This window comes from Actinia tenebrosa, unplaced genomic scaffold, assembly GCF_029948245.1.
Source record: "Actinia tenebrosa isolate PJP-AT-01 unplaced genomic scaffold, QUT_ActTen_1.0 PGA_scaffold12__29_contigs__length_12842862, whole genome shotgun sequence".
Lineage (NCBI taxonomy): Eukaryota > Metazoa > Cnidaria > Anthozoa > Actiniaria > Actiniidae > Actinia > Actinia tenebrosa.
The window spans coordinates 900,245-914,702 of record NW_028292572.1 but is presented as its reverse complement, the minus strand read 5'-3'; the positions used below and the strand labels follow the sequence as shown (position 1 = coordinate 914,702).

At 38.2% G+C, this 14,458-nt stretch overlaps 2 protein-coding genes across 2 annotated transcripts; one reads left to right on the top strand and one right to left on the bottom strand.

Annotated features, from left to right (window-relative positions):
- Positions 1-242: 242 nt before the first annotated feature.
- On the bottom strand, positions 243-8,301 carry LOC116300336 (uncharacterized). The gene is made up of 8 exons (XM_031709189.2): positions 8,163-8,301; positions 7,694-7,812; positions 5,676-5,732; positions 5,235-5,339; positions 3,786-4,881; positions 3,141-3,337; positions 1,828-1,983; positions 243-1,193 (listed from the first exon to the last, which is right to left on the bottom strand). Exons 2-8 carry the CDS (start codon positions 7,764-7,766, stop codon positions 700-702), a joined length of 2,178 nt encoding a protein of 725 aa, XP_031565049.2. The 5' UTR covers positions 7,767-7,812; positions 8,163-8,301; the 3' UTR covers positions 243-699.
- A 616-nt stretch (positions 8,302-8,917) lies between these two features.
- LOC116300328 (rRNA N(6)-adenosine-methyltransferase ZCCHC4) lies at positions 8,918-14,193 on the top strand. The gene is made up of 12 exons (XM_031709178.2): positions 8,918-9,088; positions 9,157-9,551; positions 10,280-10,371; positions 10,775-10,862; positions 11,435-11,654; positions 11,924-12,024; positions 12,116-12,243; positions 12,769-12,844; positions 13,065-13,116; positions 13,204-13,261; positions 13,844-13,939; positions 14,010-14,193. The coding sequence occupies exons 1-12, from the start codon at positions 9,001-9,003 to the stop codon at positions 14,092-14,094; spliced, it is 1,479 nt and encodes a 492-aa protein (XP_031565038.2). The 5' UTR covers positions 8,918-9,000; the 3' UTR covers positions 14,095-14,193.
- Positions 14,194-14,458: the final 265 nt, after the last annotated feature.

The following is a 14,458-nucleotide window of genomic DNA, read 5'->3' as shown; positions in this document are numbered from 1 at the left end:
TGAACGAAGATGACTAGTTCATAAAGTGAGAAACAAGGCGACAATGGACAGTGAAGAATGCGTTTAACGTGGTGTCGTAGAACAGAACGGGCGGGGATAATAATGTGATTGTAGGTCTTATGCGCCTTCTGGCGTGAAGAGCGCTAGAGGTTCCGACCGTAGTTATGCTTGGTAAAATGAACGATATGTGTAATAATGTTGTATTAGTTTCATTTTTTATTTTTCTTCTACTAAGACTCTACTTTGCTGTACAGTGACATCCGCGATGAACCAATCAGAACTCATGATTATTGCTTATCCAATTACGATGTCTCACGACAAGACATGCACGTGAGAGTTCCACTTATACCGACAAATATTGCTCTCAATTTGGAGGAAAAAACAAAAGAATTTTAATCTCCTGGGCCCGGTTGTACGAAGCCTGGATAGCGCTATCCGACGGATAAATCTTATCCAGTGGATAAATTTATTGGATAACAGCATCGACTTATCCACTGGAAAAGGATTTATCCGCCGGATAGCGCCATCCAGGCTTCGTACAACCGGGTCCTGAGAATTAGAAACCCATTGTTATGTCCTCCAAATTGAGCAGCATTCTGACGTGCTGCAAGGGTTCTATATACCGTTAACATCAGCATACAAATAGTTCGTATATCCGTTGTTTAATATTCTTATGCTATTACTTTCTCTCTAGCTTGTCTAATGTGGTCCCCTACTTCTCTTGAATGTCGTATAGACATCGTGTTTCTGCCCTGCACGAAACACGTTGTCATGTAAGAGTTTATTATCAATGTCAGGTCCTCCATACAAAGCTACAACAAAGTTATACTCTCCACTAGGACTCTGCGTAGACGCCATTCCGAGAGTCTTAGTCTTTTTCCAAACCATTTGGATAAAATGTTTGTTTTCACGATTCATTTCTGGATACGAGAAACTATAAGATTTAATTTCGTTGTACCACAGATCCACCGCCTTCTGTGCAAGTGAGTCACTGCCTTTTAGGTCACGTAATTGTGCAATGTTTTCGCCGTTTTCTTCGTGGAGATCTTGTGAGCCGATATAATCTCGAGAAGCCAAGTTGTCTGCGAGTTGTTTGGCTTTTTGAGCGAGCGAGTTCGACCATACAAGAGGCGGCGAGTGATGTAGGGCACGGATGATGTTGTGAGCTTTCAGTGACTCCTTCCGCCATTTTCCTGGACATGAAAACATGTAATTTTGTATTCAGTAAAAACATTTAAGTCACTAAAATCCATGGATTTAAGGATATGTGGCGGAAGGTGTTGCACGTACCCTGATGCAACCTCCGGCTTTGGCTGATCACAACTAGGGCACAGGTAACTCACAGACCGAATTGGAGCTTGGCATGTTGGGTTTTGCGATTAGAGAAAAACCCGTAAGAACCAGGAGAAAAACCCTATCATCTTCCGAGTCTAAGTATTGAACCCGAGATTCGAGGGGTGAGATCGACAGGCGAGTGCACTATTGCTACTGCTACACTACCCTTGGTTTTATACAATAGTATAGAGGCTTTGCAACATTACGTGATGGCAGCCATGACAGGAGGCCCAACATTAGGACTCTTGCAGCAAGTCACAATGCAGCTCAATTTGGAGGACATAACAATAGGTCTCCAATTCTTAGGAGATTGAAATTATTTTTTTTTTGTCCTTCAAATCGAGATGCTTTAACGTAAGGGGTCTATAGAGTCTTTTTCCTATGAGACCGGAATCCTTTCTAATGTAAATCAGATTAGATCAGACTCACTTGCTCCTGCCTCCTGTTATGGCTGCCATCATGTGATGCTGCAGAGCCTAGCTCTCTACGTACCTGGACAAATATTTCTCGTGCATTTTCTTGTTTGATACAAGTCCCTGCTCTGACAAGGAAGCTGTAGGCATATCCTTGCTCTTATTTGCGAGCCTCTGCCACACGACACCGAGCACTCGGACCATCCGTTCCACTCACCGAACCGTGTGGGTATACCTTAAATAGAACATTCGATGTAGCAACTTAAGAAGCAAATATGAGATTGGAGAATAGACCCCTTTTATACTTTGGACGTAATATTCAGTGGGCCCATTTCAGACCAAGTGCCATTCCCAGGAGTATTATTGCTTTGTTTGACGGTTATGCAAGAGAAGGCAGATAAAAATGGATAAAATTCAAAAATTCAAACGAAGAATCTTATTCTCTGAAAAATGACACGTGGTCTGAAATGGGGAAATATTGCGAGGTAAAGGGTTATATTTTCTTATTGCGAAAGCTCTATATGTAATTTTGTAATCAAATTTTTTTTTCTTGTATTTTGTGTTAAGTTTTGATTATGAATGGCTTATAGGTTATAAAGTCTTTGGTCTAACTGGTTGAACACGTTTAGAACTGATTGGTCGCCTACGTTTGAACCTGATTGGCCAAAGTTGTAAGATTTGTTTAATCTGAATTTAGCCTTTTGATTTGAATTATCATTGGTTAGCATAATATAGGTTTGAATTTAGTTAGTTAACCATCACTTGTAAATATTCCAAATATTTTAGGTTTTCTTAGAATGGTAATGACGACTGTAATGACTGTCTCGAGGTTGCTAGTTGGCAATGCGTGGGTGTGTCAAATCAAAGTGAATAAGAAGGACACAAACACCGACGAAGAGCATTGATGTGCAGAACGTAAAAAGTACAGTTTCAAACACTTGTTGTGCGTTTGCTTATTTGCTTTTTATCCAAGTTCTAAGAATGCTACGTGCTCAGCACTTTTTCAAATTTGGCTATAAATGAATCTTCCATGCTAGCAGAGCCTATTTTTACCTTTGTTTTGGGGAGTAAGAAAAATAGACTCTGCCGATGTAGGACGTTATACTTGTCGCGCCTGTGTGGCGTAACTTAGCAACGCTGTCATGATTTTGACAGCTGCTCTCGTCAAACAACGTTTGGCGCCACGGTGTGTTACATCTGCTCATGCGTACTACATGTAACCGGTTAAAAACCGGTTTTAAAACTGGTTTCGGTTGCGGTGTATCAAAGAAAACGATCTTCATCGGGAGATTCTCCCTCCTCCCCACCTAAAAGAAGGGAGAAAAAGAGGAGAGACTCTGCTAACAGGGAAAAATGAATCATGTTATAACTATAAATGAATCATTTTCTTACCATGCCTTCCTTTTCCATCTTCAGGGTCTTGTGGATGTAACTGCGGTCGTGGCATCTTTTGACTCGCGTGCACTAGACTTTCAATCCCTTGTACACGTGGCTGCTCATAACTGGGTGTACTAAGCATCATCTGCGCGATGCCGCCGTATTTATTGCTCGGATACAGTCGTGAAAATCTACTCATACCAAAAGATCCCCTACAAAACAACGGTACAAGCACATATTCGATATTCAGTGTAATATCTAGAATTAGGGTCTCATGCAAGGCATGAACTCCACTCCCTCCCTCCCCCCCCCCCCCCCCCCCCCCCTCAAAAAAAGCATATAAATATTCCATTATTGTTTTGCCCCTCAAAAATGTGGCTATTACGAAACCGTTTTTAGATCAAAATTCGGAGTATAACAAATTTTAGTATTCGCTGCTGCGGTGTCTTCTCTCCAATGTGGGAAGTGAGTGTGGAGCGAACCTCACGGAAGAGCCCCTTAAGAAGTGACGGTTGGGAAATATTGTATAAACGCATTGCATTCAAATTATATTATAATGCAGGATTTGTCTTTGAGTTCGGCCGAGATATCATCCTCGGGAACCCAGGGGTAAAATTCTGTCGCTCAAGGACTGGGTTTGGACCTACCTATTGAACCTACCTATTGATATCAACATTTTGTCTTGACGTGCCTTTTTCTGTAGAAGAAGCACCGACCCTGGGACTAACATCACGTTCTTGGCTTTCCGTGATCGGTTTGTGCAGGTGGCTTATACGAAATACAGGAAGAACATTGGTTGGCGATTCGTCAGATGGAAATGAGCCACTTTTCCCAGACGATGTGTTTCTTTGATCATCTAATTTGTTGTCATGACGAGCACTGTCTGCTTTATTTATCTTCCCGTTGCCACTCGATGACGCAGTGGAATCTTTCTCATGCTTTCTGTTTTCAATTTCCTTTTCTTCATTCATTTTGATCTTTTCTTGTAAATGCTTTAACAATTTTATTTTCGATTCTTCGTCCGAAACAATCTCTTTTACTTTTGATGTTTTCGCTTTATTATCGTCACCTTCAAAGCTGCTTTCTAGCGAAGTCATCACATTGATCCTTTGACTATTCGCGTCAGGATCAGCATTATTTTCATTTTCGTCACTATCTTCATCTGTCGTGACGTCACTTTCTGCAACATTATTGACGTCATTTCCAACGTCACTAAAGTCATTTTCGTCTTTGACATTTTTGTTAATTCCCTTAAGTTTTTGATCAAATTTATTAAGAAACTTTTCATATTTGGAATAGATTTTCTCCATGTTGCTATCAGGAGCCAGTGATTCTTGTATCTTTGCATACATCTCCTGGTTATCATCATTATTCAAGTTCTGGTATCCCGAATCTTGCTTGTCTTTGTCATCAAGCCTTATAGGATCATCATTGGTTTTACGATTCGATTCTTTGTCATCAGAAAACAAATTCTTCGTATCTTCATCAGGCATTACGTTAAATCTGTTTGGGTCATGCATCAGCCAATCAGCTGCCTCCTGGTTGGCCGTAAAGTCGGCCTTAGTCTCAACATCGTATTCAGGCATGTCATTTGAGTCATAACGTGTGTCCTCCGGGTCTTCATAGCTAAAGGAGCTCTTGTCTTTAGGGTTGTTTTCTGTGGCTATGATTGGTTTAGGAAGTTTCTTCTTATGCTCGTATTCGATGGTGGCGTCTAGTGGGTATGGGTCTTCGATTCCGTTTTGCTGAAGCATCACTGCCGGAAAGAAAAAAAAATATGGTAAAGTTTTTGCTTGCTCTTGTTTAGGCACTTTCTCTTTCTCCGCGACATATATAAACATAATTTATCTTACTGCAATGTATTCCCATATCAGACCCCATGCACTTCTCTTGAGAATAAGATTGTTTCTTCGAATTGTACCCATATTCATGTCTTCCAATGCGCAGCCTTTAGACAAAGATACTCAATGACACGCGGTCTGGAATGGATAAACATTGCACCAAGACAAAATAGATCTATTACCCCTTTTTTCTTTCAATTTCTCTCTTCCTCATTAATACATGCACTATATATCTTGGTTATACTTCAGTAGTAAATGCAATGCTTACGTCTTTCCTGGTGTGTTTCTTCCATTAGTTTAGGCTCAATAGTCTCAGCCAGTCCATTCACAGTGATGTCATGCGGATCAACATGTGCTCCAAGGCTAACCAGCTCTATCGATTCATGCAGCAAACAAAACAATCATGCATACAATCTATACGTATCATTGATGCAACTTCAAGCCAGAACATCGAATTTTATGCCTGATTCCTTTTTCAATGTGGATATTGAAGTCCGAAGTTACAAGTAGCAATGCGCATGCGCAGTCAACAAAAAAAAAACGGCTGACCAGTGGGAAAATAAAAACATTGTATCTATGCGCATGCGCAAACAAGCGATGCAAGGATTTCATCGTTAAAATATTATTTAACGCTTTCCATTTCCAGATCAGTTCTACATGACTTCTTCTTAAGGGAAATCCTCCCATATTTCTCAGCAATTTTTGTTACCTTCTAATGATTTTCCAGCATGCAATATTTCCAGTTTACGCTTTTCTTCTTTACGAGCTACAATCATGCATTCAGCAACATGCAATATAAACAACGATTTAGTATGAACAAATTAGGGTAGTGTACGTTCTATGTGGGGTGGCCAAAGCCGGGGGGACTTCTTTCAGTTCACGCAACGTAGCCTATTGGCTTGACCTTTTTACGGACCATTACCTTGAAATGTATTCTTTCGTTGCAGTGACTTGAGTGTAAGGTCTATGATAAGCTTTTTTTTAATTTGGGTGTAAAATGCAGCGACAAAGGCCCTGTTACACCGTTCCAAAACAAGTTTCACGGGTACACGACACGATTTAAATTGTTAAACTTTCGTCGCGAGAAAGTTTCACGAAAAGTAGAACTGCAGTCGTGCAACCGAAACTTGTATCGCGAACATGTTTAATTTCAGGACGCAATTGCGCCGTTTAACACCCCCGTGAAACTTGTCTTGCAACGGCGTTACACACAAGCTTCAGCTAAGAGCTTCAACGTGTAACAGGGCCTTATGGGCTGGTTCCCAATTTGGCCTACAACTAAAATATGCAAGCGTTATCGAGGCACGAAGAAATAATTCTTATAAGTGAAGGACACGACCGTCACGTCTGATGTGGGAAAACATTAAGACCACTCATATCAAACTATAGACCTCTTGCACATGATTCTTTATCCAAGGATCATAACGATCAAAAATGTTAACGTCAAAAATAATTTTAAAATGGAGTTTTTTTGGTTTGACTCCGGAGAGATTGGGAATTAGTGCAAGGGGGTATTTGGCATTAGATTGCCAATAATCTTGCTATCCAATATTCGTCAGGCTAGTAAGGTTCAGTACTCTCCTGTACTGTCCTGTACTCTCCTGTACTCTCCTGTACTCTCCTGTACTCTCCTGTACTCTCCTGTACTCTCCTGTACTCTCCTGTACTCTCCTGTACTCTCCGGTACTCTCCGGTACTCTCCTGTACTTTCCTGTACTCTAGCGTACTCTCCTGTACTCTAGCGTACTCTCCTGTACTCTAGTGTACTCTCCTGTACTCTAGTGTACTCTGCTGTACTCTGCTGTACACTGCTGTACTCTCCTGTACTCTCCTGTACTCTGCTGTACTCTAGTGTACTCTGCTGTACTCTGCTGTACTCTGCTTTACTCTCCTGTGCTCTCCTGTACTCTCATAGACAATCTTAGGAGACAACCTTGACTACCTGAGACAAATCGAAGTCTGATTGGCTAAAGATGACATTTAAGTCATTGAGGATTACGAGAGAATATGTCAAAATGTCTGATTGCCTTTTGAATATACAATACATTACGAACTAATTGTTACGTTATTACATTACGATACATTACATTGCATTACTTTTGTATTTCGCATGCACTTGAAATTGCAGACATTTCTTTGACATTGCACGTCCTTGCTTTGCTTAGGGTTAAATTTAATTTACATTAAAGTGCATTTAATTGTATTTCATTATGAACTCTTTCAAATTTAAAGTGCAAATGCACCCTTCGACAATACTTTCAGTACAGATTCTACATGAAGTAACTAGTTGAATGGTAAAATATTTCTTGATTTGAGTGATGCGTCTCTAAGTTATGAAGGTTTATACTTCCAATATGCTAATAATTATGAAGTCTATTAAGGCTTAATTTAATATACGAGATCGAACTGGTTCATAGAAACAGTATTTAAAAAGCATCATTATTTTACTCATGGTTTACATGAAAGCTATTTTAGATTTGAATTTTTAAAATGGCCAGCATTTAGTATTACTATTTAGAACAAAAACACTCAAATACCTTACTTGATTTAATTATAATAATTATGTAAAAATAATTGACCTACATAAGGGGATATCTTGGATTATGTTATATGCCATTTGAGAACTTATTTCTAGATCACATCTGTATATGGAATTAAAGGAGTCAACAGGACGCTTTTAGATACGTTGTGATGCTATACTGCTACACACCTATCAAGCTATCTTACCATTCGTCACAGAGCAAGAAAAAATGATTATGAAAACTGCGCAAAATGCAGTCAAGACCCTTCTTAAGTACATCGTAAAGAAGATCTCTAAGGAGTTCAAAGATGGAGATGGCACAAAACTGAAACGAGAGAAATAAAAATGAAAACTGAGTAAAGCAAATGAAAATGGAAATAAAATGAAAGTGAAATTAATATTAAAATCAAAAATCTTTTTTTTTTTTTTTTGTTAAAATAAGAATAGAAAATAAAATAGAAAATTATATTAACGAATAGAGAATGAAATATATAAAAAAAGTTAAATACGGAAATAAAATGATTCTTTGGTGCCAAACATAGGGCATTCTTTTATTTTTAGAAATAACTGATTTTAAAAATATAATGGTTTTGAGTGGGAAAGTGGAATTTCTGATCTTAAAAATCTAGGCAATTATCACTTATAGCTTACAATTTAATTAAAAATCTTACTTACCTATGCTACAGAAAATTGGCCATGGACTAAAATCCTAGCTGGTTTTCAGGCCATTTTTTACATTCTCGGTTGCTAATGACACAATGTACAAGCCAACCACAAATTGTTTCTGTTCAAATATAAATAATTTTTTTTCGTGTTTTGACTTGAAAAAATTAAAATGTCAGGCAAGGATGTTAATTATTTAGTAGTTTGGCCTCTGTCAACCTTTACGTCACATATACAATAGAACCACTATAGACATACAGGTTGTTGTATTGAAGAAGAAATTTGATGCATTTTTGGGTTGCTGTGTTAAGTTATGTCCAAGTCAGTTATAAATATCTTGTTGTAGATAATTAGATTCCAGATTGGATTTGAATCATATTGAATAGAATTAACTAGTTTAATAGTGAGGAGAGATGACATATTTCGCAGGTTGAATTTGAGTTGGATGTCGGTTTTATAGACGTTGATTGATAGAAAAAATCTAATTACGGATCCTATTTGGCAGTAACCGGCTGAGCGATGAAAAACGAGATGAATTTATCAATGTAGAACTGAAAGAAAAAAAGAAGAATGAAGAGAAGAATAGAAAAGAGAAAAGAAGGGAAGAGGAGAGGAGAGGAGAGGAGAGGAGAGGAGAGGAGAGGAGAGGAGAGGAGAGGAGAGGAGAGGAGAGGAGAGGAGAGGAGAGGAGAGGGGACTGCGTGCTCACGGTCTGGGTTACCTGTGTTTTAATTTAGTACCTAGTCTTCTAAGCCCACGCGGTCAAAATGGCGGACGATCTGTAAAAGACTCGTCTAAATTTATTCGGCTTATTTTATCAATTTATAATCAACCCTTTCGGTTCTTCACCATGAATATGCATTCTGCAACCGCTAGACTCGGTGTAGATGTGTGTTTGACCCAAACGGAGGGAACAGACGTCACCCAGTGTCCACATGGTAAGACACGTGGGATTTCAAACTTAAAATGTTGATCCTCTTGTTTCTAAGTTTCTCTGTATTTTTAGGCCCAATGCTTCTGTTCGAGCGATTTTTCAAGGATGGAAGACCACCTCGTAAATTCTACGCCTGCTCTGCCTGCCGAGATAGAAAAGACTGTGCGTTCTTTCAGTGGAAAGACGAAAAGCTGTCCCAAGCAAGAAACAAAGCACATGATGAGATAATAAAGCAATCCAAACCTTCATCAAGACAAACTGAGATCTGTAAAGAATTGGATTCTCTGCTTTCTTCGTCGAAGAAGGATGAGGATTGTTCTTGGTTGTTTTGTCATTCTTGTAACTTGTTGTTTATGGAGGAGACAGAGAAACACAAGGGACATGATTTGCAAAGAGGTGAAAAGCTTGAGGAATTGAAGCATCCTAGTCTTATACTAAAACCACAGGAGAATGTCAAGGCCCATGCTGTAAGTCATAAATTAAGTGTGTAGTTCTTGCGCTCTCTCCTTTGGGCCAAACTGCAGTGTAAAAACCTCCAGTGAATGACATATGACCATAGCCCAAAAGAAAGCTCACATTAAAACTAAACAAAGCACAATAATAAAATGGAAAAACCAACAACTCACAACCAAGGTTGTTACACTGAGGTAAACCATCCTTGCCATCTAAGGGACCTTCTCTTGGTTTCCAGTATCCCTATTTTACATTTATAAAGGTGCCTATATCATATAATATTATTGAATGCACGTACATGTATCAGGAGAGCGGTATAATGGGCCATGCACTTTGTTTTAGTAAGCAAATATTTTGAAAATGGTGCGGTAATAATAGAAGAACAATATAGGTTAATGTGTGTATATCATTTGGCTGTGTATTCTATCATGGTTGTACCATATTATTAAGTACAGTACCATATTGGGCCTGTCATTTTACATGGTCATCCAAGACGAATGGAGGTCCAACCCTTTGCAGATGTAATAACGAAGACAGTGCCTTCTCTTCAGCTATTTTAAGACCATGAGTGTTGGCTGAGGTTAAATTATTACATGCACCTTTGCATAATTATGTTGAAGGAGAAGGCTTGAAAATAAGTTGTTGGAGTAAATTCAGATGACTGTGGGTTCATTCAACATAACACAACACTGTGATATCAATCTTAACAAATTTTTGTCATTATTATTTTTTTACTTTGCAGCAATTTTTGTTCTCAACTAAATCTACTCAGTTCCTGGTATCCTTGATAAGAAAAATGGGATTCAAGAAAGTACTGTGTCTGGGAACCCCAAGGTTAGTTTATTAGTTTAGAAATTCTTATATTAGCTACATGTAAGTGAGATGCAATAGATTTCAAATGAATACAAACGCTACTAAATTACGACGCTTTGACATCGTCTGATGTCATTATCGAGTAAATTAATGTTCAAGTGAGAAGCATTTTAAGGTTAATACATGCTACAGTGATTATATACAAAAGGATTATCAACAAAAGAGTTTTGCTTTGATTGAGTGTTCAGCGTGGGTGACTTTTCTCTCATGAATAGTATTTCGTAAGTCAGGCAGTCAAATTAAGCTTTGCACTTCTTTTTTAAGATGCAATAGTTGATTTTAGTAAGAGCTTTTGAAGGGCTTCTTTTAAATGAATAGATCTCTTGAAATTAAAGGAAATGCTTTGCTAATTCGGATTCAACAGAATTCATGAAAAGATTCAGCTTGATAGAAGTAAAGGCAACAAGAAAAATTATCTGGACAGCCTCCTTCTAGACATAGATTACAGATATGTAAGTATATATATTATATAGTATATAAATTATACAGTTATTACTGTGCAGGTACTCCAGCCAGGACTACTTTGATAAACTATAATCATTAACAATCATATTGCGGCATTTTGTTTAATATTTTTAACCAGCCAATCAGATAGCGCATCAATATGATACATGTAAGAGCATACTGTAAAAATGTGATAATATGATTGGCACTGTTATCAGTTCAATCTCTGCCTATAGTTTGCTGTTATCTGTTTAGTCAGATTTATTCAAGTGGTCCCAGTTAGTGTTTCCACACTGTAATAAAACAAAAATTCCAATCTTTTGGCACCATCTCCTAAAAGCTGACAGCAAATGAATTTCTTGCAAGTAAGACAAATGGACCTCTTGCAACTTTGTTGTTTGCTTCCTTTGTTCAACAAACTCTCTTTTCAAGGGAGACAATAGAGGTCGATTTGCAGCAGATCTTCCTTGCTATCTGGGGCTCACAACGTCTTCATTTCAATATATTCCACACATTAAATACCTCATGGCAGGACTACAGGTACCACTTAACATCACTTTATCTCCATTGCTTCTTTCAGGGTCAGTTCAATCAAAAATCAAAGTTTTGTCACTACAATATGTTCAATCACCATTTCTTTAATGAGGACAGTAAGGCTATTTTTAAAGATTTCTTAAAATCTGGTGGTGATCGGGAGATAATTCTTGTCATGGATCCTCCATTTGGTGGTCTTGTTGAAGTACTTGCTGCTACTGTCCGGAAAATCTGGAATGTTTGGAGAGAGAAGAATGGAATGAAAAGTATGTAGGTTATTCCACTTGTCTCATCCATTTGTACATCCATTAATCTATCTGTCCATCATTAATTCAGTCTGTCTGTTCTTCCATCACTCCATCCATCAATCCATCCATTTATCAATTGTCCATCCATCTATCCATCTCTCTGTTCATTTATTTTCTTATCTACCCATCCATCTACCCATCCATTACACATAATTTATCTTCTGCATTGTGTCTTTATCTATAATTTATATATTTTTTGCTATACTCTTTAAAAAATGGCCTTGCAGAAGATGTTAGTCATGAGCTGCCAACACTTTGGATCTTTCCATACTTCATGGAGTCCCACATTGAGACCTCATTACCCAACTTGAAAATGATGGATTACAAGGTATTTATCTGTCAGATAGCTCAATCCACTCTTTGAACAACCAGGCCCTTGTGCACAACAAAATAGTCATTCATTCCTTATTTTCTTTAAGGTGGATTATGAGAATCATCCACACTTCAAAGGCAAACAAGACAAAGGATCAAAAAGAGGATCTCCTGTCCGTATCTTTACTAACATCAAACCATGTGATATCAAGCTACCAGCTGATCAAGGATATAAGTGAGTCAATCCCAGGGGGTAGGGGTGGGAAGAGGTTGTCCTGTCTGCATCTTTTGCGATCATAGTTCCATAGAGTCAGCAGAGATTCAATCCCAAGGGGGTTAGGGGTAGGGATATGTTGTCCTGTCCATATCTTTACTGATCAAGAATGCAATATCAGTTAGTGGAGATTCAATCCCAGGGGGTAGGGGTGAAGAAAGGTTGTCCTGTCCATATCTTTACTGATCAAGAATGCAAGTCAGTTAGTGGAGATTCAATCCCAGGGGGTAGGGGTGAAGAAAGGTTACCCTGTCCATATCTTTACTGATCAAGGATGCAAGTAAGTCAGTGAAGATTCAATCCCAGGGGGCAGGGGTGGGGAGAGATTCAATGTCCTCTCCATATCAATACAGAGCAAGGATGCAAGTAAGTCCCAGTGTATAGAATCATTCCCATGGGGTTAGGGTGGAGAGATGTTGTCATTCATAATAATTTTTTTTCCCAGGCAATTATACAGCGTCAAATGCTGATGTTTTTCTTTGTCAGATATTGTAAAATTTGTGAGAGATTTGTTGCACCAGAGAACCGACACTGCCCAGAGTGTGACAGCTGTACATCAAAGGTAACAGTAACTAATTAACAGTAAATGTTTAAAAAAATGTAAAGTAATTAAGGGTTACATTGTTATCATTCATCTGCCTCCCATCTTTTATTTTATTTTTACTTCTCTGGGATTCCTGTGTAAAATCATAGGAGGAAGATACAGGTAGCCCACCAATAATCAAGCTAAGAAACACCTTTGCAAAGAAGACTAATTTATGATCTCCTGATTCTTTATTTAGGATGGTAGGCAATACATTCATTGTCATCAATGTGGAACATGTGTTAAGCCAGGTACTGAATAATTTATATCTTTTTTTTTCTGTCAGTGATCTTGAAAAACCCTGTCTTCCTTGCTCATGCGTTTCATATTTTCCACAGGTCGAACTCATTGTCCCACATGTAACCACTGTGAGCTGCCATCACATGACTGTACAAGGTAAGAAGATAAAAGCCAGTGCCGGACCGAGGCTTTTTAAAACGGGGTGACTGTCTCAGGGTACCTTGTACTAATACCACAGGAAACCCATAACTTAGAAAATAGTGAAAAAACTGAGTTGTGTCATAAATTGACAAAGATTAAATTTGAGTGCTTCAAGCACTAGTACAATGGGGGAAAATTTATCAGGATAATTGTTTTCAATTATGAGCACATAATTGACTGCTGCCCAGTTAGCTCAGTAGGTAAGAGTGTTGGCCTGTGGTGCAAGAGGTCATGGTTAAGGCCTCGGCTGAACCAACACTCAGGGTCTTAAAAAAACTGAGAAGACCGCCCTTCTAATTACTATAAATTGCAAATAGTTAGACCTTCACGTGGCTTGGATGACCACATTAATGGTGGTCCCCATCTAATCTACTAGTAAAGAGAGGACAACATTAGTTTATCAGCTGAGTTACTTTCAAGTGTCATCCTCAAGAAAAGTTTTTTTGTGTGTGTATGCAAAAGCTTATGGCAGTCCCCCCTCCACCACAATATATAAATCATTCATTATTTATAAACTTTTTCATCTCACATTTTCAGGTCGTCTTCCTATGCTGGTTGCCATATTTGTGGTGATGTTGGTCATAAGAGAAGAGACTGCCCAAATAGACCAAAGAATGATCCCAAATCTAACAAGTATGTCCATTTGTGAAATAAAAAAATACCTTCCAAAAATAACGTTAAATATATTTTTTTATCTAAATAGAAAAGATGTCAAACACGCCAAAGGAAAGAAAAGACAACTGAAAGAACCAAAAGCTCCTGTGAAAAAGAAGAAAAAGAAGAGCTAGTGCTGCTAAAAGATGTTAGATGCACAATAGTAATATTTGTATTTGCATAACTTTTTTTATTATATATTTTTTGGAATAAAAGATATTATACTCCAAAAAAAATAATGTGTTAAACCTACTTGAATTAATTTATTTTGAATACTTAAAATAAAGTTACTACAGGGTGTAGGCAGGGGGGGCGGGGTATCTGTGCCCCCCAACAAACTGGTTACAGAAATCCTGCTCTTGTTTTAAGAGATGAGGGAAGGTTGGGATGATTAATTGGGGGTTTATTGGGAGTCACAGTCCTTTCCTGTCCTCTGAAAGGGGAGTAATAGCAATAGATATTTGCTGTGAAGAAAATGGAAGATTTAGAATAAAATAA